Source organism: Sardina pilchardus, chromosome 20 (genome assembly GCF_963854185.1).
Source record: "Sardina pilchardus chromosome 20, fSarPil1.1, whole genome shotgun sequence".
In the NCBI taxonomy this organism is placed as follows: Eukaryota; Metazoa; Chordata; class Actinopteri; order Clupeiformes; family Clupeidae; genus Sardina; species Sardina pilchardus.
The window spans coordinates 26,840,428-26,866,555 of NC_085013.1; the positions used below are offsets into that span (position 1 = coordinate 26,840,428).

Consider the following 26,128-nt stretch of genomic DNA (forward strand, 5'->3'; position numbering starts at 1 on the left):
TCAGGATGTCCTCCTCTTCTAGAGGTCTAAACAAACACACACTCACACACTCACACACACACACACACACACACACACACACACACACACACACACACACACACACACACACACACACACACACACACACACACACACACACACACACACACACACACACGAGAGTAAGAGAGAGTGGGGCAAATGGTCAGCATCTTGTTTGATCAGAAGGTTTGTATTAACATTGATTTTATTACATTACAGTCACTTACAGAGACTCTGCAGTGACCCAGTACATCAGGGTAGACTGTACCACATGCAGAGTGCACAAACAGATTGACCTCTTCAATCATGGCCATGTATACCAGCATGTCTTCAAGTGATTTAGGACAGGGTTTCTCAAACTTCTTTGCTCTGGGCCCCTGTGATGTTAGGCCTTGGTGTTCCAAGGCCCTGCATAGGCGTCTGCACACCCTCTGAACACCCGCCCATGCCCCCAACTTCCACCGCCCGCCACCATGTACGCCTTTAGATAGCAGGCTTGTGCACAATTCCGAATTTTAGAATTCAATTCATGAATTGGAATTTGAATTGAATTGGCCCCACCCCACAGGAAGTTGAATTTTAACTTGAATTGGAATGACAGGAAGTGGAATTCAATTCATGGCAATTCAAGACAATTCCACAGTCACATAACAGGAAGAATGTGTTGAATCTGCATTCAGTTTTGGGAAGGTTACTTTGGAAATGTAATTGATTACTGTTTTCAATAAATTGTGTGTTTGTTGCGATCATATCTGACATTTTGTGAAACTTAATTGTTCAACACTACCCTTAAATTATGTATATGAATTTCTTTGAATTTCAATTCTTCTTTAATTCAAATTTGAATTGTAATTCTACATCCTGTTTTTGACCTCAATTCAATTAAATCCAAACCCTAGAATTGAATTGGAATTTAGGCGTCATTCTCAATTCAATTCTGAATTTTGCACAAGCCTGATAGATAGATAGATAATTTATCATTATTATTAGGCTATTATTATTAGTAGGCCTACGTATAACATTTCAATCTATTGCCACGTTGGGTCCTGAAATGGCATATCAAGCATCTGCCATATCATAAACAGGGGTCTGAAAACTTCTGTTATGAAAAATACATTATTTTGAAGTGGGGGAAATGGGGAGGTATGAAAAAAGGCAGAAATTTAATGTGATTTCAAAAAGGGATTTCTCGTGATTACCGCTAATTTACAGATACATTCTATATGCCATTGGAATCAGTAGGATCTCCTGTTTATTTTGATATGCAGTTTGCCATAGGGCAGTTCCGAAATCATGAGATATTTCACAGAGAAGAATCTGTATGACGCAGAACTGAGTGTGACATTTTATTTTTGTATGTAATTTTCAACGCTAATTATCTTGCGAACCGTTCGTCGTAGAAACTAGTGGCTAGCGTCATTAGAAAGGTCAGGTTATGCTGTTTCATATGATATGCCTGTTATTTCTGTGTGAAAATATCTCGCACCAATATGACCGAGAAGAACGGGTGCGGCCGCGGCCGCATGGTGCGTCTTGAAGGCGGCAGAGAGGGTCGGCCGGCGGCCCGATGGTAATCTTCTCTCGGCCCGGTACCGGTCCGCGGCCCATAGTTTGAGAAACACTGATTTAGGAGATCCACTCACCCAAATGGACTCACACTAACGTAGTAGTTAAGTAGCCCTTCTACTCTCAACCAAATAATTATTCAAATGTTTTTTTTTACATTTCTTGAAAACATCAAAAAACACTTACAAAGGAGATGGCGCTAAACTAGACTGTTACCCACAATCCCATGCTGCCTGATCAACACCAGTATACCCAAACATGTTACCCATAATGCCATTCTGCCCGATCTACACCAGAGTACCCTTCAGTGTTACCCACAATCCCATGGGGCTGCAGGGCAGCAGCTGCGCCTGCAGGATGGCCTCCTCGGTACCCTCAGGCCCCAGCACCTCCACCTGCTCCTCCAGCGGGATGCGGAAGGCCAGCGACTGCAGCCACAGGTGAGCACTGCCCAGGTGCAGCGGCTCCAGCGGGTCCCAGAAGGGGTCGCGGTCCCGGGCCAGCACCGAGCGCTTGGACCCCGACCCCTGACCCTCCCCTGACGCGCTCTCCACCTGCTGCAGCTGCTGCTTCTGCTGGTGGTACACCTCCTCCATCAGGAACTTACGGTTGATGAACTTGGCCTTCGACCACATCCACACCTATAGCATGCAGAGATAGAGGACGGTGATACACAATGATCAGATTAGATTAGATTAGATTATAGGTTAAACTTTATTGTCATTGTGCAGAGTACAAATACAAAGACAACGAAATGCTTGTTCGCGTCTAACCAGAAGTGCAAAAAAGTGCAAAAAAAGTGCAATGTGATGTACAAAGTATAGACGGGTGGACAGAACCTATCTCTACCTATCCTTTTTTTTATTTCTCAGTTATGTATCTGTTTTGTTACTGGTGCTGTCTTCTTTGTCCTTTGTGCAATGCTGCAACCTCCCTGTTTCCGAGACAAATTTCTCCCTGGTGGAGACTAATAAAGAAACCTAACCTAACCTAACCTAACAAGATATGCACAGAGAAGACCATCAATCTTTGGTCTCATATTCTACAGAGCTGTAGCCTCTGCATCAACATATGAGCATGAGGTCACTGATTTGAGGGTGTTTAAGTACATTTCTTTTGCACATAGGCTACCCAAAAATGTGTCGCCATCTACTGTGTCACCATCTACCATGAACTTCAACACTGACTTGATCATTCTGACCATAATAATCTGGTGCAGTCGTGAGCAGCACACTAGCTAGGCTCTACAATAGACACCCCCCAAAGGGGTTGAATGATTCAGTGATTGTAATTCCATTCTGCTGCTGGGTACCCCTCCTGGGGTGCGTCTAGTTATCAACTTTGTTGGTTGCAAATGCAATTTCCCATTGCCAACCGACTAAGGGCCTCCTTACACCAAACAACTTTGACAAAATTTGGGAAATACTCTTGACAGATTGGAGTCTTTTAACTAATGCCCCCCCATTCAAGCTTTACTCAAAAGACTACAATCTTTCAAGAATCTTTTCCCAAATCTTGCCAAAGTTGTTTGGTGTGAGGAGCCCCTAAGTTGCTAACAGGTTAGGTAGCTAAACTATGGTGTAGGGAAACGCACCCCAGATCAGCTGAATATGGTAAAGGGGAGTTGATGACAGACACTGCGTCCTCAGAGTGAAGCTGCCTGCCGGTAACGTTCACCAAAGAGAGTCCGCAGGCTCACTGAGAACCAAGCGTAAGATTGCATTAAAGCATAATTACGTTACTCTGTTATCCCCCAAATGGTTTCAAAGACATAATTGTGATTTAATTTTGATCAGCCCACTCTTCCCATAAACATGTGCTGTTTTTCAGGTTTGGTTCTGAGATATGACTCAACTACTGTCTGACATGTATGTGGCCTGGTTGCTACAAACACACACACATACACACACACACACACACACACACACACACACACACACACACACACACACACACACACACACACACACACACACACACACACACACACACACACACACACACACACACACACACACACACACACACACACACACACACACACACAGCTACAGCTGTTGGTGATTTTGGCAGAGGTGCCTGTCCAAAAATACACCCTGCTGTTATCTGAAGGATTTACGGTCATTAAGAGACAGAGATCCACCTCACCTGCTTGTTCTCCAGGGATGTGACCCGTACAGCGATGTCCTTCTCAAGGTCACGACCCCGACAGTCGGACATGGCCAGATTTTTAATCTCCAGCTTGAATTCCACTCCCTGATGACAGAAAAGAAAAGACCGTTTCCATGGAAACCCGTCCGTGTATTTAATTAATGCATACACACACATTGCATATTAAATCCCCATATAGCTCATAAGTTCTGATATTGGATCGAGTATTAAATCAAAAGATCAGAAGTACTGAGCCTCCGCTTAATAGTGTGAAAGGGATAAGATCACACACTCTTTGTGCAGTCTTCAGTGAGCGCAGAGCTCTTATCTGTGAGGGCTCAGCCACAGTGCTCATGTCTGGCCGCGTACTTGCTGATGCTTTAATAGCAGATCAGTAGTGTGTTGGGGCCTCAGTTCCAAATTAAAGTAAAGGTCATTCATATTACCACCAAGAGCGATAACTAAAGTATCACTCTAGCTAGTATGCTCACACATAAACTATTATAATAATGACATGAAGAATGATATCTTTGTGGCCACTTTCAGTAACGTCATCATTTTTGGTGTGAATGGCCCTAAACAAAATGTAGGGATTCCTCTTTTTGTCAGATTTCCATGTACTGGGTACCTATTTAGCGCTATATTGCGATGCTGTATTGTGTTGCTATTGTGTTGCTACAGTATGTTGTGTTGCTCTATTGTGTTGCTGTATTGTGTTGCTATATTGTGTTGCTCTAGTGTGTTACTGTATTGTGTTGCTATATTGTGTTGCTCTATTGCAAAGATACTTAATCTATTGTGTTGCTATTTTGTGTTGCTATATTGTGTTGCTATATTGTGTTGCTACATTGTGTTGCTCTATTGTGTTACTGTATTGTGTTGCTATATTGTGTTGCTCTATTGCAAAGATACTTAATCTATTGTGTTGCTATATCGTGTCGCTATATCGTGTTGCTATATTGTGTTACTGCATTGTGTTGCTATATTGTGTTGCTGTATTGTGTTGCTATATTGTGTGTATTGTGTTGCTCTATTGTGTTGCTCTATTGTGTTGCTATATTGTGTTGCTATATTGTGTTGCTGTATTGTGTTGCTATATTATGTTGCTATATTGTATTACTGTATTGTGTTGCTATATTGTGTTGCTATATTGTGTTGCTGTATTGTGTTGCTATGTTGTGTTACTATATTGTGTTACTCTATTGTGTTGCTCTATTGTGTTGCTATATTGTGTTGCTGTATTGTGTTGCTATATTATGTTGCTATATTGTGTTGCTGTATTGTGTTGCTATATTGTGTTGCTATATTGTGTTGCTATATTGTGTTGCTATATTGTGTTGCTATATTGTGTTGCTGTATTGTGTTGCTATGTTGTGTTGCTATATTGTGTTGCTGTATTGTGTTGCTATATTGTGTTGCTATATTGTGTTGCTGTATTGTGTTGCTATGTTGTGTTGCTATATTGTGTTGCTGTATTGTGTTGCTATATCGTGTTGCTGTATCGTGTTGCTGTATCGTGTTGCTGTATTGTGTTGCTGTATTGTGTTGTATGGGATCTGTCCCTTTATGTGTGATCTGTCCCTTTATGTGAGTGGTTTATGTTGTATGTTGTGTTGTGCTCTTCACTCCTGCAAATGAATTGCCCCATTGGGGGACAAAATAAAGTTGAAGTTGACGTTGATGTTGTGTTGCTATATTGTGTTGCTATATTGTGTGTATTGTGTTGCTCTATTGTGTTGCTATATTGTGTTGCTGTATTGTGTTGCTGTATTGTGTTGCTGTATTGTGTTGCTATATTGTGTTGCTATATTGTGTTGCTGTATTGTGTTGCTATATTGTGTTACTGTATTGTGTTGCTATATTGTGTTGCTATATTGTGTTACTGTATTGTGTTGCTGTATCGTGTTGCAAAGATACTTAATCTATTGTGTTGCTATATATCGTGTTGCTGTATCGTGTTGCTATATTGTGTTGCTGTATTGTGTTGCTATATTGTGTTGCTATATTGTGTTGCTGTATTGTGTTGCTATATTGTGTTGCTATATTGTGTTGCTATATTGTGTTGCTGTATTGTGTTGCTGTATTGTGTTGCTATATTGTGTTGCTATATTGTGTTGCTGTATTGTGTTGCTATATTGTGTTACTGTATTGTGTTGCTATATTGTGTTGCTATATTGTGTTACTGTATTGTGTTGCTATATTGTGTTGCTATATTGTGTTGCTGTATCGTGTTGCTCTGTTGTGTTGCTATATTGTGTTGCTCTCACTGAGTCTCATCTCAGCATCCCAACGTGCGACAGCTGGAATAATTAGTCTGAATAAACACGTATGTGTCTCCCTTTTCAAGACCTGGGGCTTCCCCATTTATCAGAGGCAGAGACCTAATTAGACAGCACATAACTCCCCTGCTCTGCGTAGCCCTGACAACAGAGCCTGTGGATGCTGAGGCTGTACAGAGCCCTATGCGGCACAAATCCCCAGACATGACAGTTACGGTACATGCTCACATGTAGTAAGGACACGCTGTTATAGGGGGCAGTGGTGGTGTAGTGGTTAAGGAGCTGGCGTACAGCTACTGTAGCGTGCAGTAGCCTGTAAGGTGTCTGTTCAATTCCCGGCTTCCACAGTTGTGCCCTTGAGCAAGGCATCTAACCCCAAGTTGCTCTGGGGACAATGTAATGACAATGTAATCCCTTGTAATATAGTTATATGTAAGTAATATATGTATATGTATATATGTAAGTCACTTTGGATGGAAAACGTGTCTGCTAAATGTAATGTAATATGTAATGTTATAGGAAGTCCAAACACACAGAATAGATACTCCTTCAAAAGCAGGAGACTAATAAGCAGTCCATAGACACAGTCATGACATGCTCTCCCGGGTCCCTCCCTCCCTATGCACTCACTTTATTGAGCTCCTGGCTCATCTGGTTGGCCTCGGTCACCATGGGGATGAGTTTGATGTAGTCGTAAAACACCGCCAGCAGGCTGGGGTCCGTCTGGCTGGACTCCACACTGGGCTCTCCTGATGCTGAGGCGGGATTACTGATTAACCACAGTGTCAGATGGACACATACACACGCACACACACACACACACACAAACACACACACACACACACACACACACACACACACGCACACACACACATCGCAAGAGGAAATACCACAAACAAACACACACAGAGACACGCACATCACCAGCAAATACCACAAACACACACCAATGCACACACACACACACACACACACACACACACACCACAAATACCACAAACGCACACACACAGACATCACAAGCAAATACCACAAATACACATACTGTACACACACATACACAAACATTGCGATAGCAAATAGCACACACAAACACAAGTGGTAGCCTCGCCTACATACACACACACACACACACACACACACACACACACACACACACACACACACGCACACACACACACACACGCACATACACATACACACACACACACACACACACACACACCCTGGCTCTGGTCTTCGCACAATGTGGGAATGTGGATGCCCTCAGCGGCCGCCAGCTCTGACTGGAAGTAGTCGTAGTCATAGCGACTCCAGTCGTCCGCGCCCCGCTCACAGGGGAAGCCGATGAACAGGTAGGTGCTGCTGGAGCCCAGGATCAGCCGGTCCTGGTCAACAACAACAACAATAACAACAACAACAACAGTCAACACTAAAGGGCCGTTCACACCAAGAACGATAACTATAACCATAACGATAAAAGCGTCCACACTGGCCAACGATAAGAAAAGTCTCTCCTCATGTTAATGAATATGATGGAATATTAGCCTATGGGTTCTGATTGGCTGTTAGCTTTTTATCGTTCTCAAAATCGCTCTGAAAGTGATCAACAACAATATTGTTCTTCATGTCGTTATCGTTATAGTTTATGTGTGAACGTTGTCATTCATATCAACGAGAGCGATATTTGTTTATAGTTATCGTTATCGTTCTTGGTGTGAACGGGCCTTAACAACCAGCTAATAATATCATAACAGCATCGCATCACATAATAACATTATAACATTACATTACATTACATTATGACAAAACTGTACCACATAATAACATCACTTGATGTTTTGTACATGCCCTGTACAATTTCCATTCCATAGCCAATTTTGTTCGCTTTTCATCCGTAATGAAAATTTAGTCCAAAAATCTAAAAATAAGGGCCAACCATCCTGGAGCTCTCTATTAATTGAATTGAAGTGACCTGACCTGAAACTAAATTAAATTGATACACACACATACACACACACACACACACACACACACACACACACACACACACACACACACACACCAGGTGCTGCAGCTCAGTGCGGTACGTGATGGGCAGGCCGTTCACCATGACCTTTGCCCCTGCCACAGGGGTTACGGAGACCCTGCGGTCCTCATTGGTGAAGACAGCATGTCTCTCTTGAATACTGGAGGAAGATAAAGAGAGAGAGAGAGAGAGAGAGAGAGAGAGAGAGAGAGAGAGACAGACAGACAGACAGACAGAAGGTATGAGAAAGAGAAGAAGAAACAGACATGACAAGTGAGTGAATGTACAGTGCAAATACAATAAACCATTAATCTCTGCGGTTATTCTGGATAATAATGTCATGCAAAAGGTGCTCATGAGTGTCCATCACTTACAGTACAGCCCAGAGCAAACACCCATTAGTGATTATGCAACTTTTGCAAAGATGGCTTTGTTCTTGTAACGCACATTGACAGATCCCTGGGTTTGAAATGTGCTATACAAATAAACTTGACTCGACGTGACTTGAAAAACCAGTAAACCACATACTATGAGGCCGCATACTGTACAGTGAGCCGTTGTGTTGTGCACACTCACCCTAAGCCTTTAATAGGGATGCATACTGTACAGTGAGCCGTTGTGTTGTGCACACTCACCCTAAGCCTTTAATAGGGATGCATACTGTACAGTGAGCCGTTGTGTTGTGCACACTCACCCTAAGCCTTTAATAGGGATGCATACTGTACAGTGAGCCGTTGTGTTGTGCACACTCACCCTAAGCCTTTAATAGGGATGCATACTGTACAGTGAGCCGTTGTGTTGTGCACACTCACCCTAAGCCTTTAATAGGGATGCATACTGTAGAGTGAGCCGTTGTGTTGTGCACACTCACCCTAAGCCTTTGATAGGGATGCATACTGTAGAGTGAGCCGTTGTGTTGTGCACACTCACCCTAAGCCTTTGATAGGGATGCATACTGTAGAGTGAGCCGTTGTGTTGTGCACACTCACCCTAAGCCTTTGATAGGGATGGCTCTAGCTGTGCCCTCTGACAGGCCCACATCCCAATCACCTTCATAAAGACAGGAAACACGACATGAAACATTTAAAACATCAACGTCACATAAAAGCTTTAGCAGAATGAATCGTAATTAGGGTTCAAATCTAGAGGTAACAGTAAATATGAACATAGCACACACAAGAACATGGTGAGAAATGACTGCCTTTTCAGAAGGCAAGGTAATGGCTTTTTAATCCACACTTTCTCAGGTGTAGACAATTAGACATGCTATACTGTATGTCAGAACGACCACTTGCTTTTACGTTTAAAATGAATATTACAGACCAAAATCAAAACATCATCACAACATGCAGCACTGTACACTCCCCTCCACCTCTTCTTCCAGAGAGGGTTGCCAACTAGGTTGAGGATTCAACCCACATACCGAGCTAAGCACAATTAGTCATAAAAGTATGTTGTCATGTTTTATTAGCACAGTGACAGAGCACTTTGTATATTTATCTACAGTATATGTGGTCAGTTCAGGCGCCTTGGCTACCTACTGTGGTAATTAACTATTGCTATTTAACATCTGCAGAACACCATGTTCACTCACTTATGCAAAACAAATTGGGGGTATAACATTACATTGCGATAAGTTTGTCAGCGCCAATGTATGATAAAAAATGTGGTCAAGTGTGTGGTATGATGTCACTTATGGAAAGCATATTGTTAAGATGGAACACAATGACTAGCATCAAATGTTTCACGGTTTATTCAATGCTCTAAACAGCAAAGGCCAACGCCCACTGACACGCCTCAAGAGACATCAGGATTGAACCCCATACTTTTGATGGAGCAAAGTCCACTGGCAGCGTCTGACAAAGTTTAGAATTTTTTTCTCTATCTCTTGGGCGTCAAATCCAAAGACGCGAATGTGGTCACCAGTGGGCGTTGGCTGATAGGTAAACTGGCGGAAGGTGGCGCAGCAGGCCAAAACCCAAAACGTAAACGGTTTACAGTACACCTTCCTTCCTTAGACGATATAACCTAACTTTGCTGTTGGAGCCGAGCTACAGCTAGTGCGTGGACCAAAAACGGACCCAGTTCCATGTCGGTCAGTGTTGTGAGCAGACGCTTGGACTCACCCTCCTGGATGAAGAGCTTGACCACTCCAGAGAGCTGTGGGTCCTCGTTGATGTTCAGCATGTAGGGGTGCATCTGCATCATCCGCCGTTCCTATGGAAACCAGAGAGAGATGATTTGAGGAGTGAGGTGCGCTGTTATTTTGGGATTTATGAGCATATATATTATAACCATATATTTGACTGTAACAATAAATCCTGAACGTTGAATGTTCGAACATCTGGAACTTAAGACTCTTTCACACACACATGTAAACAAACACACATACACACACACACACACACACACACACACACACACACACACACACACACACACACTCACTCACACACACAAACACACACACTCTCTCTTTCTCTCTCTCTCTCTCTCTCACACACACACACACACACACTCTCTCTCTCTCTCTCTCTCTCTCAGATACACACACACACACACACACACACACACACACCTGTGTGATAGTGGCGTACTGCATCTCCCAGTCCTTGAGCGCCTCCTGGAGGTGTTGCTCCCACAAGGTCTGTATGGCTTTGATCTGCATCTCATTGTGAGTCAGCAGTCTGCGCAGCTCCTCTGGAACACACACACACACACACACACACACACACACACACACACACACATGCACACACACACACACACACACACACACACACACACACACATATGTCAGTGTGTATATGGTGCGTGCGTGCCTGCGTGTGCGCATGTGTATGTGTGTGTGTGTGTGTGTGCATGTGTGTGTGTGTGTGTGTGAGTGTGTACGGGGTGCGTGTCTTACTGGTCTCCTCCTCTGTCTTGCGTCCCTCCTGGCCCAGCCGGCTGAGGCGCAGCACCAGTTTGGCGTTCTCCGCCTTCAGCTCCTTGACCAGCCGCTCGGTGGGGCTCTCATTGACCACGGCCTTGTTCTGAATCCGCTTGGCCCTGCGCACACACACAGAAGCCATGACCACACACACACATCAGAGCGCCTCTCTCTTCACATTCAGCTCCGTTTACATGGACACTTCTATTCCGATTAGAAACGGAATAACAGCTCAATAGGAATAAAAATAAATTGTCATATAAACACCTCAATCGGAATGAAAATTCCTGATCCGATCAGAATTTTAATCGGAATGGAAGAGGTGGTGTAGTCCGTTCCTATTCTGAATGAGCACCCATGTATACGGTCATTCGGATTGACTGCTACATCTTCCCAATGAAAAGTCGGCAACAACGGCTATTCCGATCAAATATTTTAAAGCGCCTGAAAGCACCTGATCGGAATAGAATGTACCCAATGTAAACAGACGGCACAACATTATCAATCGGAATAGTTTAAGGACAAAAAAACTGTCCATGCAAACGTGGCTAATGGGAGGGAAGGGGGACGTCAAGGGGTGAATCACCTTTCTGCATAACGAAGCGTAGACAAAGACTCCTCATAGCAAATATCCGAGGGACTCAGAGTTGCAATCTAGAAGGGAACAAGAGAGGTCAATGAAGGTCATGGAAGAGAGGTCATACATGTAGGAACATCGAGTGTGAAGTGTGTGTGTGTCTGGGACACAATGGCAATGGTAGTTCTAAAATAAAAATGAAAGACAAGCTAAAATAGGCAATACAAATTTTATAAATACACAGTACCCAAATCTGATTACTCTCAACCACACACACATCCACACACCCATCCACACACACACACACACACACACACACACACACACACACATGCACACACCCATCCACTCACACACGCCCTGTGTGTCAACCACAAACTCAGCTGTAAGTTATGTTTTACCATGACTCAGCTGTAAGTAAAGTTTTACCATGACTCAGCTGTAAATTATGTTTTACCATGACAGTGCGGCTGTTGCCCCCCAGAGCAGACTGCAGGAGTTTGGTGAGCACAGAGTCTCTGTAGGGGATGTGCACCGCCTTCTTCCCCAGGGCAGCATCTGCCAGAGAGCTAGCACACCAAACACAGCCAACATAGTCAAAGACAGCCACATATACCGCACAAACACAGCCAACACACCAAACACAACCAAACACAGCCAACAAAGTAAAAGACAGCCACATATACCGCACATACCAAACACAGCCAACACACCAAACACAACCAAACACAGCCAACACAGTCAAACACAGCTAAACATACCAAACATTTCAAACACACTCAATCACACACAAACACAGCCAATACAGTCAAGGACAGCCAAACACAACCAAACACAACCAAACATACCAAACGCAGACCAACACACCCAAACATATGGAACACCATCCAAACACACTAATCACAGCCAAACACACACAAAACATGAAAAACAAATTTCTCATCAATATTGCTAATGTTTATCCAGTGTTCACAATAACCTGATACAATATGGCACAATGACGAACAGGTATTTCACACTGAATAAAACATTTCACTTTTAACTTTCTGGATTTATTTTAAGTCTAGACACAATGAAATGCAGAGTCTTTGCCAGCAACGTGTCTAATGCAAAATGAGTCTAAGTGTCTACAGTAAAGAGCAAAATGATAAAGAAGAAGATGATGATGATGATGATGATGATGAAGATGATGAAGATGATGAAGAGTCCCTTGGGACTGTCCGAGACCTGATGACGTTGCCCAGGGTGGTGAGGCTGACGTTGATGGCCGTGCCCTCCTTCAGCCGGTCGGCCTCCAGCCCTGAGCAGCGCTGCCGCTCGCTGCCTGCCAGGTCCACCAGGTTAATGTTGGACTGCTTGGTGATGTTCTCCTTGGAGAAGATCTGGGAGCGAACGCAGGGACAACATATGCAGGAGTTATGTTTTTATTCAGCCGACAACTGTACTCCAAAAATCTATTCATCTGTATGTGTGACGTGTCACGTTTTTTTTTTACTGTATCACAAACAATTGCTTTGGCAAAACAAGTCACCAATTTGTCATGCCAATAAAGCATTTCGAATTTGACCACCAGTAAAAAAGCCAGCCCCAGCCCCAGACCAGAACCAGGAGGAGCACCAGGAGGAACCCCAGAACCAGGAGAAACCCCAGCACCACTCCCCAGAACCAGGAGGAACCCAGGAGGAACCCCAGCACCAGGAGAAACCCCAGCACCACTCCCCAGAACCAGGAGGAACCCAGGAGGAACCCCAGCACCAGGAGAAACCCCAGCACCACTCCCCAGAACCAGGAGGAACCCAGGAGGAACCCCAGCACCAGGAGGAACCCCAGCACCACTCCCCAGAACCACGAGGAACCCCAGCACCACTCCCCAGAACCAGGAGGAACCTCAGCCCCAGCCCCAGCCTCTGGCTGCTGACCTGTTTGAGCTGTGCGATGATGAGCATGTGTGAGCGGCTGCTGTTGGCGTTCATGTGGGTGGCGGCGGTGGTGCGGGTGCGCGTTCCCTGCTCCATCAGCTGTTCCACCCGAGCCGCGCTGTCGCACGGAACCCGCCGCAGGCCTTCCACGTAGAACCCCCGCAGCTGGTCCTCACGCACACGCAGTCCGCCCAGAGAGCGGCTGCCTCGGGACAGCAGGTCAATCACCTGGGGACAGGGCAGTCTCCATCAGTTACAGACACACACACACACACACACACACGCACACATGCACGCACGCACACACACACACACACACACACACACACACACACACACACACACACACAGCACAGCACAGAGTTATGCTGTATGAGTTCATAATGCTAACGCTGTACTTTAGCCTCATAAAGGTTGAGACTTATAATCTAGATCGCCCATCCAGGTTGGTCAAATGACTGTTGGTTGGCCGATTACCTGCTCATTATATATCTCCAGCATGCTGAAAAACACCTAGAGATGGAGGGAAGTAATGGAAACAGAATCATAATTAAACAGTTTTTATAAAAAAAAAGAAGAAAAATCACTTTCAACTCTCAGGAAAGCATTTCCGTGCCCGTTTGACTTTCGTGGGGCGGTTGGATACCTGACACTGACAGCTGTCCTGGTTGGCCTGCACCGCCTGGAAGAGTCTCTCGCACAAGGTGGGCACCAAGCCTTTATTGGGGCCGTAGCCAACCATGGAGTAGCTCTTCCCCGAGCCCGTCTGTCCGTACGCCAACAGGGTGGCATTGTAGCCCTGCAAAGCGTTCTCCAGGATGCCCTGTCCCAGGTCGTTGAATACACTCCCCTGTGTGTAATGAGAACAAACCATGATTTCAGTGTGTTCTCTGTGTTCCATAGTGTGCCGTAGTCTTGTGTACTTGTATCTGATTAAATGCAGAAATACATCAGAGCTGGTTCCCATATGGGTTAAGTTCAGTCCCAGAGTAAAAGCTTTGTTCTCAGTGGAAATCTCTATTGAGACGATATTTTCTCTTATCAAGGACTAGTTGACTAGTGTTCCCATACACAGCCCTCGGTGTTTACTGTAGCATGCAATCTCCTGTGTCTGAATGATTGACTGAATGCTTTAATAGTGCTTCCCACACACACCTACACACACACACCTACACACACACACACACACACACACACACACACACAAAGTGAATAGAAATAAAATCTCCTGATACAGACTGCCGCCGGGTAGTAATAGTAAATGTGTGCATTATTCCTGTATGCTTTCAAATAATTTTAAATAGCGTAATAGTCTGTCATTTTCCTAAAACTACTAACCAAGTTTACACATTCATTTTGCAAATTGTCTTCAGCTATGAGGATAATAAACAGAGGCAGTTAATATATGTTTTCTGAACAAAAATTGCTTGCTGAACTATCATTTCTCATTTCATCATAGGGTACCACCATGGCTGCCTATGTCCGGAGAAGCCCCTTCCACTTCATTACCTGGTCTGCATAGCGTCCACCTGCTTCCTCGGCGACAAACAGGCCGTCCCTGTTCCTGACGAAGCCGCTGTGAGACCAGTACGCGTAGTCGAAGGTGAAGGTTCGGCGCACCTGTGGGTTACGGGGGTCCTGGATCGTGATGGTGTTCGCCGTCATGGACACCACACAGCGGCTTCCTGCATCTCTCTCCCTCTAGAAACAAACGGCACAACTCTCAACGGTCTCCTCTCTAAACATTCATCGGCTTTCATCAGCATTGATACCTAAACAGCACATCAACAGAAAGACGCTACAAATACGTTACACCCAGGTTTAGTGGATCGAACAGGTGATGTGGTTTGACGGCACACTGACCTTGTTGAAAGGCCTGACCCGTACTGCCACTTTCACGCAGTCTTTGCCAGCCATCTCCTCTCCCTTTCTGAGCTTGAGCCGTGTTTATCAGCGGGACGAGGGACGGGCATGGCGATGCCCTCTGGCCCCGAAATCCGAGGACTGGAGACGGAGCAGGTAACCAGACCCAGGTGTAGCCACAGCCGAGACATGGATCACTTTCACTGCGTCTCTCAGCACATTAATTATACAACAGCTTCAAACACAGCCGGGGAGAACGGACTGTCCAATTACTGACCGCTCGAGCACTTGTAGGCCTCTGTTTTTGCTATCTGTGTATATTTTCATTTAAATGTTTTACATCTTCCATGGCAAGGAAATGGTTCCTAGTTGTCAAAGGTCATTGGAGTCAAGGTCCTGATGCAAGATCACTAATCCACCACTAGCCTATAAGTTGGGTAGCCAGGCTGGTGAATATTTCTGAGACCACGAAATGAGTTTACCTCTTACTGTAGATCATGGCTAAAGGGACTTTTTACATCACACATCACATCACATTACATTACATTTGGCTGGCACTTTTTAACCAAAGCGACTTACAACATGGTTAAAACATTTAAGCTTCTCAGAGCGATTTCTAACAACAAATGGAAAAGCCACAATAAGTGCATCAATGAGTGTAATAAGTGCATCCAGTGTGACATCAGCAATATCAGTAAGGTGTCAATGTTTGTTATGGCCTGTATACTGGGAATGTACTGGCTATGTGGAGTACTGGACAAATCCTGTCATGTATGGTTATGGTTAAGGTTACTTAGCAAGCAACTTAGTACATGAGCATTACAGTAGTAGAAATTGAGCTTTTTTTGTCAAAGAAATTATCACCAGACTACAGGTAAGCTCTATCTTTTAAGATTAGTCTGGGGAGTCTTCACTGTATTTCTACTGCACAAGAGGCATGATCAGTGGACATAGTTCAAATGACTGTACGCATTTGGATCATCCTTCAACCTATCAGACGATCGGTGGGCCTGGTTTGAAGTGGGATAGCCTCCACTTCCCACTCCACAGGCTGGGGAGAATACTACGGGAGAACCAGTCCAGTACTATCACAACTAATAATGTGATACCTTATACTCAATGCTGATGGATGTGGAAGGGTATGAAGCTATTCTCTAATGTACCATTACTGTAATGTGTTACAAACTGTGGTGATGAACACCATAATTGCTTATAATTTATTTAAACGTTGTGATAAGGGCTTCTTCATCCTCTCCTGTGAACCAATACATGGTAGGACTTTTCAACGTAACTTCTTGTTCTCTGCTAAAACAGACATGTTTTGCTTTGCATCATCACTCCACTAGATGGCAGTATTACACATCCTTTATCAGCTCACCCCAACTGCACAACACCAGTACGTCAGTATAACCAGTCACAACTAGCTGCAGCTGCAACCTCATACCAGATGCAAACATCCATGGGTCTGGTTTCCCTAAAGATAAACAGCCATGCTTGTCCTCAGCTTGTGACCTGTGCGTGCAAGTCTAAATTTGGGACGACTCTGTGCTCTTGCTTTGGAAAGGGCTTCTTCAACCCCCTCCTGAGACAAATTAAAAACAGACATATGTTGTGTGGTATCATCAATCCACTAGATGGCAGTATTACATATTGGTTAAAAAAAGACTCACAGCTCCAAGTTGCACTCCTGCCTGCCATGAGGAACCACAGATTTACTGTAAAGGTTAAACAGAGTTGTGGTTCCTCATTGAGTGATGGAGTCATGTGATTATCCTTTAATTAAAGTGTACACCAGCAGACAACACACACATGTACCGTAGTAGGTGTTTGTAATCTATAATAAGCCCTATAAAATGGCAGTGTCATGATCTGGAAAATGGCTAATCTTTTCCATTTCCTGGGTGATCTTTGTGGGAAAAATAAAAGGGGAGAGACCTCGACCTCATGTTGAAGTTCGGATTTATTTTGATGGATGCACATATTTGTCCAAATACACCCTGCCCTCAAAAACGTAAAGCTGAGGAAAGTGCACTGGAAGACCACATCACAGGTGTAGGAGAGGGAGTATTCAATCTAGCAGCTGAAATAAGACCAACATCTCTTTTTTTTTAAGTGATATTTTTAGGCTTTTCAGCCTCCGTCATTAGACAGGACAGTGTGGAGAGGACAGTGAAGACAGGAGATGGGGAGCGCGTTCGGAAAAATGACCCCAGGCCAGACTCAAGCCTGCATGGATCCCACTAAGCACGCTCACAAGATGCTGACTGCACTGTCTCTCCATCCAGAAACACATGGATAAAAGGGACAGCATGAATCATTTAGGACAGAGGAATGAATCCCAGGGATCTGCATAATAAACACAGCATATACCCAAAAGGACTACAGGACAGATACATAATTGTAGGACACAACGAGGCAATGTTTTAATTATAACGTCATCAGATGCTTCGGTCGTTCAATGTTGTTGGCGAGTACAAAACAGGTTTGTTACCGGCAGACAGCGTGGGTGTTGGATTAACAGTTATCATCAGTTACGCCAGCTCGTGTGCATAGGTCACTTCCATGTACAAATACAGGCAACAACGACTAACATATTGTTATTGCCTTTGTCAACACAAAGCCAAAGGGCAACTGTGCATGGCGTGGTGTGGCCAGTCCATGAGACCTGTGTGGTTATTGTCCAGAGATCATTTCCTCTTCTTCTGGTCAGATACCAGCTCCTGGGACTCAGTGATGCACTGATAGCCTGCCAACATGGCCACAATGGAAAAGCCTGGAAGTATATACAGAATGGGTAGGATATTAAAGGTTGGGACATGAGTGATTTCACCATAAATCAATGGATTTGGGAAAAGTCTTCCCATCTGACATGTTACATTTTTTTTCTTTTACTTGACAATGTGTACCTGAACATCTGAGAGGCATGCCTGCAACAATTCATAATATGATCATATGGCCAAGTTGACATAACCCTGTAAAATAATGAGGTCTTGGCTTGCCTCTCTTTTTCCATTTCACATTGTAGAAGTAGTGATACTCTCAAACCAATATCTAGACAATGAATTTGCAATACACCATCTATATCCATTTTCTATACTGGCTAATTTCTATACAGAACAGAGTGTTCTTTTATTATACAGTATGCTAGCGCCTACCAATTGTACGCAAGGCAGCATGGGAACACCCAGGCTAACCCAAACCTATTCTGCTCATATAACAAAACTATTCATACAAGTTTAAAAGGAAGACAGAGAGTCTGACATGAAGTGAGAGACTTTTAGAAAACTAAAATTGTTTGCCAACGTTTGCCTATGTTTGCGAATTTGAACGCAACTCAAGTTGTCGGTAAAACTGTACAGTTACATGACTGGGCAGGCTTCCAGGCAAGTAAAACTCAAAGTCAAGTAGTGAAGTAGTACTTTATTGTCAGCTAAGCAAACATACAGCAGTTTGCAAAGAGAAAATGTCATTCCCCGCCTACCACAGTAAGATGCAATATATATATAATTATATAATTATATAATTATACAAACAACACTGATGTCAATAGTTCAGGACTGCAATGTGTGATCAGGTTTACGACAATGTATAAATAGCTGTGACTAGTTTATCAAGTTTTCCAAGAACATTTGCGAACACTCAAATGCTGCCAAACAGTTTGAGAAGGTAGTTCTCTGTAAACATGTTGGGAGTTGGATGGAGAGTTGCCAGCCACTGAGATTGAATATTTACACAAAGTTGTTCAAATGTATCAGTTCATACAAACATGTGCAAATGTTTGCCTCGGTTCAAGGAATCTGTCAGATTGCACGCCACACAGTTTGCAGACTCAGTCTGAGTCTTCTTGCTAGCGCAGCTCTTCCTCCTCCTCATCATCATCCTGTCCAAAAGATCCTCTTCTTTGATGTCCAAGCTTTCGCTGTCCTCACGGCCAGAGCTCATTGGCTCCTCTCTCTCCGTCTCAAATGAAAAAATTAAAAAAAAATAAACGTGAATGAGATATTCCACATCAATTCAACACAAAAAATCAATTCCACACCTTGATTGTTTTTTCCAAACAGTCCCCCCTATCTTCTCACTATCATATGAAAATGTCAACTTGCTTTCTTATTTAGTTCCCTTTTCAAATATGGATAGACCCTAGAAAAGAAAATGGCTGCAAATGACACCATTTCATGTGTACCACTTTTTCCTCTCAATGCTCACAATATTCCTCTCTCTTATTGAAATCATATTCCTCTTTATCGGCATTCACAGTGTGTCAATCTGTGGCAATAGGCTATCAACTTCAGCAACGAGAAAGGATGAGGGCGAGAATGGATATAGTTTCAAAATTGGAAGTGGCTTTGATAAACGGTAATAGCAACATCTGCAAACACCAACAATTATAGTCAGAAGAACGTTGTACATTTGTGTGTGTATAAGCCTTGTTGCTTGTTGTCAGTTTATTGCCAGTTTGTAAAGTCAAAGCAAAGTAGGAAGTATTGTTAGGAATCCCTGTTCAATGTAAAGGCTGAACCAATGATTTCAAAGTTAATGCTACAGTATGTCTACGCCCTTCACCATGCTAGTGTTGGAACATTTCCCGATTTTGAGTCCTGACTCTATTGAATAGATTTATCTTTTCTCTATTTCCGTTCTCTCTTTGAGAATGATTTCTCAAACAATGACAAACGTCGGGCATGCGATAATAACAACAAATGAAATTATCTTTTTTTTACCTCAGTTCATCTTGAGTTTCTCTCTCAGTTGAATCATGTGTGATATCTTCTGATGATCCTCCTTTCTGACATCGCAAGCAGATTGACTTGAAGGCATCATGAAGATTTGACCAGTAATAACAAAAATCCCTAGCTAAAAAAACCTTAACCACTGTAAAGCTTATCATATGATGTTTAGAAGGAAGTTTTCATTGATACAATCAATGACTGGATGGCAGGATTAAAACATATATTATATAGCATATATGTTGTAGCTTTTGAAGACCAATTCAGTGGTCAAACAACACAACAGATGTAATGGGTTAACAATGTTTCCTTTGGCTTAAAACAATAACACCTCCATTCAACACATAAAAGATACAAATTAATGTTATGCAAATTAATGTAATGCTTACTTGCAACTAGTAGAGGTGCCATTACACCTATAGTCAGGGGAGCTGTTTTATAGATGAAGGCTTCAGAGAGGAAATGTCCCAGAGCCAGTACAAACGTCCATAGCGTGATGTGATAAAGCCTGAGAGAGAGAGAGAGAGAGAGAGAGAGAGAGATTCAGTAATTGGAATAGAGAATTCAACACAGAACTTTGATAAATGGTGGAGAGAATCTTACGTTCTATTTTGGATGTCCATGGCACAGAAGAAACGGATTATAGATGATAACAAGGTCCATATTCCAAATGTTCTAGCCTGAAGGCCATTCACTGAAAGCACAAAACAAACAAATAACCATTTAAATTGAGCGTCAGCGTCAGTTCTGGCAGGCAAGTAGTCAAGACGCTGCTAACCGCTGTGGGCGTCAGCACATCAGCTGGTCAACTCCCCTCGCTTCTAAATGGCTAGATCCAAACAGGGCGCCTTATTTAAAGCTGCTTAGTTGTTCCTAATTGCTTGCTGCTCGCTTTATGCAACCCACCTCCTCCCCTGCTCCACCCTGTCGTGTATAACATGGCATAGGCTTTATGTCATAGTTGCCGCTCTGTTCATATGGGGGAATAGTTTAGCTCGCTCAGTCTTAAACTGTGTGAGCGCCCCCTAATACTGCTGCTGTCCCCAGACTCTCTGCTCTTTCATGGTGCTCATGAAAGGTCTGGGTGCTCCTCTGAACAGAGCCATACCGCCAAATTTAATTCGTAGTATATTAATTTAATTGCCTAAGATATTTATTGTCTGTGTTGTTATTGACGTATGGACCTGACAGAACTACCAAAACTCATTTGTGTGTGGAAGGAAGAAAAAAACGTCAGTGGCTTACACCTGAATACCTAGTGTTGAAGTTTGTAGCCTTTTATGATAAGTTTAGATACATTTGTAGCCTTTTATGATAAGTTTAGATACATTTCCACTGTAGATTGCTCACCATGCGGAGCAGAGCATTCAGCCACTCTGTTCCCCGTCTCTGGAATTCACTACCACCCCAACTCCGAACAAATGATTCATTCCCCCATTTCAAATCACAACTCAAAACACATCTGTTTAAAACTGTGTGTCCAGTGTGTGAGCCATTTGAAAGACCCACCCAGGACAGGTTGGCCCCCGTGTAAGGGATCCCTGAGATGGGTGAAGCACTCGTGTCGTGTGTGAGGCATCCTGGGATGGGAGAAGTTTGTCTGGTGGGTGCATGAGCGACGCCAGTGTGCATGAAGTACTTGGGCACGCTTCCTAACGGGGAGGGCAGTGTGTGATGGGAGTGCCATGGCTACAGTTGTGCTCTGCTCTGACTGCCGTACCAACGACCCAGTGGTTTTTTTTTAAGTATGTGTTTTGGCCATTTTATGCCTTTATTGACAGTGACAGTGGAGAAAGACAGGAAGTGAATGGGAGAGAGAGCGGGGGTGGGATCCGGAAAGGACCACGGGGCGGGAATCGAACCCGGGTCACCAGCGTGCGGTGCAGGTGCCCCAGCCAGTTGCGCCACAGCTGGGGCGTCGACCCAGTGTTTTTGCCGTTGCGGTCGACCTGCACATTTAGCACTCCGGAGACCCAGGTTTGAGGCCAGGTGGGGTCACTGCTCTCTCCTGTTTCGCTACAATTACGGTAAGACAAAAAAAGTAGCCATGATACAGCGAGAAACAGTCAAAAACTTACCAAACTCCGGCGACCCAGTGTAAAGTTTCTCTGATAGGAAGCTGTGATCACGAAAGCTTTGAACTGTGTTGCCCATAGCAATCACAGACACCATAACCAGCCAACTGCGCAGCACATTCAGAAGCCGACCCATTTATTGTCCTAATAATGTGCACACACCTGCAGAACAGACAATAGGACACTGCATTAATGATGTGAATTACAACCAACTGTTTGTAATAGTCATTAGTCATATTATCATATCAATAGTTAGAAAAACTTCAACAACTGCACAACGCCCAAACTGGACCTGAACCTGATTATCTTAATTCTGTGATCCAGCTTTATGGTCAGACCAGTGCAGTGATGATGGTGAAGGAAATTTAGGAGGCCCCTTGGGCCCTGTAGCAGGCAGAATGCAGTAGATCCTCTGGGCATTTGTATAGCAATATTATTGGCAAATGTCTGTACACATTTGCAGATTTGTCCACACATTCACAGATCTCTACACACATCTGCAGATTTCACACCTTCACACATCTGTGCATTTAGACATTTGTGCAGTGACCATACATTCTAAATGTAAACAGGCTACATTTGGTAAATATCTGACCTATTATGAATACATATCTGGCCTACCTACTGACCCCCTCCCTCCCCTTTACAGAAGTCCACTACAAGTTTTCACCTGACTTCCGGGGTAGCAGCAAAGCGCAGTCTGCTACTACAGGCTGCGGTAGAGCTACAACTGTCATTCAGCTGGAGTGGAGATGCACTGTCTTTGTTAAAGATCAACTGTATGAATACGGTACATACAATGTAGTAGGTCATTTTCCTTTAGTCACATTAACAGCTCTCGGGAGGGGCAAGGTGGACTCTGCTTCTTCTGATCAATGAAATTACGCATGCATTACGCAGATCTAACGTTACACTCGTAATCTGACATTATACGCTGATATTTTTCAGATTATTTTCGCGTTGCCATTGGAAGCTAATTAGCCTAAATGACTGAAAGCCGATTAAGATTTGATTGACAAAAAGTCCCATGCACAGCAGCAAATTGTTGCAACAAGCGAAGAGACATTTCCGGAAACAACCCGTGCGTAAAGGATACCTCACTCACCTTGTCAAAGTAGTGTATGGCAAATTGAGTAGCCTAGTTCACGCCGAACTGTATTGTTGTCGATTGATAATTTGGTTGTTCCATCAAGTGGGTTGTTCCACTAGCAATTAGCTAACATGAATGGCAATTATTTCCACCAATTACGTTGTCTATTTGAGACAGGTTCAGTCGGGCGATATCTTCGGATGGCCCATTTGAAAACACGTGATGAATCTCATTTCCCTGATTTGTCAACGCTGAACCCTTCCCATAGACTGGCCATTCGCCCCTCCTACACGCAAGTCGACCTGACGTTTGTAGTTTTTTAGTGATTTAACGTTGGCTGGTTCCCAGCAGAGCCATAGGTAAATAACCCTCACGGAAAATAAAGGGGGTCTAGTTTCGCCGAATATATTAACCAAATAAGACACACTCAAGGAATTTCTCTCCGGCAGTTGTCTCTCCAGCAGAAGGCCTAGGCTCCAGGGAAAAAATAGTCTGGGCATTGTGCATCACAATATAGACAAATTGAACATAATACGTAGAAAACTCTAAGGCATTTTTATGAAAAGAATATGTGTCGCAATAAAAATCGTAAACAAAATGTAACTGCAGCATTTTGGGTTGGTGGGTGGTGACCTCTAGTGGCTTTTGTCAAACATAGACTGTGTTGAAAATAATAATAATAATTAAAAAAACAATTCAGACAACATTCAAGTCATAATATCATTTTTGTATTGATGAATGGCATTTATAGAATCCCAAGGGCAATGCACAGTTTTTGTGTGCAGTTAGGTCTTTATTGTCCAATTTCTAATAGACCCTAGTCCATAACATATCTAGAGTGTTGCCAGCAATGACAAACTGAATGCTGTGCAATAAAAAAAGAGAAATCCATGTCTGAAATCTCCATGTCTGGTTGTCTATTCATGGCAACCCTAAAAAAAAGGTAGAAGATAATTAAGACCAGTGACACTGCTGCATACTTAATTTGTCAATAAAGTTACACTAAAGTATCACATGAATGATCAAACCCATTTTCCCAAACGACCCAGTTCACACAGACACGCCCATAAACACGCTCAGATGTGTCATTACCACAATTTGTTGCATTAATCCTGGACTTTCCCCATACACACAGTTTATCTGCTAGCAATTGAAGACCAGCTTTTCAGCAACTCTCTTAAAATGAATGTGTTAAAAATGACACAATTTCTGAACATATATATATATTTTTTTTTTTTTTTTTTAACACATCATATATATCCAGATAAGGATAACACAGTTTGTGTTATTTGTAACACATTACTTTTGTTACACTGCATATAACACAAAAGTTTTTGTTATTCTGATGTTAATTTTATCAGTAGTACAGTACTAATAGCAACTTTGTCAAGTAAACCTATACAGGTTTGTATCTCATATTTATGTAGGCTAGATATCAGAATTACCGTGTCCATTTGTCCAGGATATAAACACACACAAATGGGTGCGTCCATGAACTTGTATGACTCAGGTTTTTCCCATGAATTTGTGGACCAAAGGTGTGACTGTGTCCTTGGGGTGAGGTCTGTGTCTGTATTGCATGGTTTTGATCATTTTATACACTGTATGGTTTTGATATGATCAAAAGCTTTCCAGAAAGTTCTGATATAAGAAAATGTTCAGACAATAAAGTATTATCTAATCTAATCTAATCTAATCTAATATAACGAGTCACAACAGTGTTTGGGTGTTTGGTTAAACAGCAAATGGTGAACCATAGTATATTTGCAGTGCATCAAAAAGCGAAACTGATTAAAAAAAATACTTCTGATGCCCCCAGAATACCAAACAAAGTGTTGACACACAAGTGAAGAGCTGCAGAATGCTGGAGCTTATTGCTTTTTTATGGACTTTTTTTATCTTGTGTATGATCTTGGTTATGGTTATGGTTATGGGATATAGGAGACGCCTTTGTTCAAAGTGATAGCAGTAATACAATAGTACAATTTAACTTTGACCAATTTATGTCTGGTCGACACAACAGACGCTCATCAGAAGACTGCAGTAGGCGGTTGGAGATGTACTGAATTAAGACAGCAGGGAGCAGATCCAGTTAGTGTCTTGCCAAACAAACACTTGGTTAATGTTAATAAATGCAGTATTCCTCCTCCCAAAACTACAATGTTACTGAAATAGATTTAGCCATTATCTTAAACTTATATTTAAAAAAAAAAAAAAAAAAAAAAAAAAGTATTCACCAGGTCCAGGAAATGTATGGAATTCGACATGATACAATGTCTACTAATTAACCCATTTTTTTTCTTTCAAGTTGTATGTGGTACATTTTTGACGTTTTGACGAGGGACACAACATGGAGCACAGTCCAGATTGTCCTTCGTTTCTGCTTACTGTAGCCAGATTTACTCAAAAAGCCTTACAGTGTTGGCAACATAATGCACATAAAAACTAGTGAATTGTTGGATCTGGCTATGCTTTGAGGTCTAAACCATTACAATTTGTTACAATTTGTTGAGACTAACTGCCGTTGCCTAATTACCATTGACATATATGGCGATATAAAATAGCTGACTTTGGCTGCATTTGGCGTTACAATTAAATTATATTGATGATCCAATTAGTTACAGAACACCTTATATGGGCTACCAGTTACTGTCCCCAGAGAGTTTGAAATGAAAATTAACTGGAGTTTAGTGTAATGCTCGGGAACACTTGATTACGCACAGGTGATTATGGAAACGAACAGAGAAAACAAACAGAAACTTTCAACAACGCCCCTATGCGCGCACAACTACCGCCAGTCAGTGGCGGATGTTTCCAAATTTGGTGAAGGGTGGTCCGATGTTTCTCACCTTTGGTGTAGCCTAGAGGAGGGTGGAGTTCAGGGGAAGGGGTTAAA

General features: G+C 43.0%; 1 protein-coding gene across 1 annotated transcript in view; it reads right to left on the reverse strand.

Annotated features, from left to right (window-relative positions):
• Window positions 1-15,417, reverse strand: part of kif28 (kinesin family member 28) — a 24,280-nt gene extending 8,863 nt beyond the window's left edge. Inside the window, exons 1-19 of the mRNA XM_062522185.1 lie at window positions 15,341-15,417; window positions 14,987-15,178; window positions 14,124-14,327; window positions 13,955-13,990; window positions 13,478-13,705; window positions 12,786-12,940; window positions 12,016-12,127; window positions 11,568-11,635; window positions 10,958-11,100; window positions 10,628-10,749; window positions 10,176-10,266; window positions 9,039-9,099; window positions 8,086-8,209; window positions 7,244-7,408; window positions 6,651-6,752; window positions 3,739-3,846; window positions 1,909-2,231; window positions 464-479; window positions 1-13 (exon numbers count right to left, since the gene is read on the reverse strand). The exon at window positions 1-13 is cut by the window's left edge and continues 109 nt beyond it. Of these exons, the coding sequence (XP_062378169.1) occupies window positions 1-13; window positions 464-479; window positions 1,909-2,231; window positions 3,739-3,846; window positions 6,651-6,752; window positions 7,244-7,408; window positions 8,086-8,209; window positions 9,039-9,099; window positions 10,176-10,266; window positions 10,628-10,749; window positions 10,958-11,100; window positions 11,568-11,635; window positions 12,016-12,127; window positions 12,786-12,940; window positions 13,478-13,705; window positions 13,955-13,990; window positions 14,124-14,327; window positions 14,987-15,178; window positions 15,341-15,394 (2,317 nt within the window). The 5' untranslated portion in view covers window positions 15,395-15,417. The remainder of the gene's footprint in view (window positions 14-463; window positions 480-1,908; window positions 2,232-3,738; window positions 3,847-6,650; window positions 6,753-7,243; window positions 7,409-8,085; window positions 8,210-9,038; window positions 9,100-10,175; window positions 10,267-10,627; window positions 10,750-10,957; window positions 11,101-11,567; window positions 11,636-12,015; window positions 12,128-12,785; window positions 12,941-13,477; window positions 13,706-13,954; window positions 13,991-14,123; window positions 14,328-14,986; window positions 15,179-15,340) is intronic.
• Window positions 15,418-26,128: the final 10,711 nt, after the last annotated feature.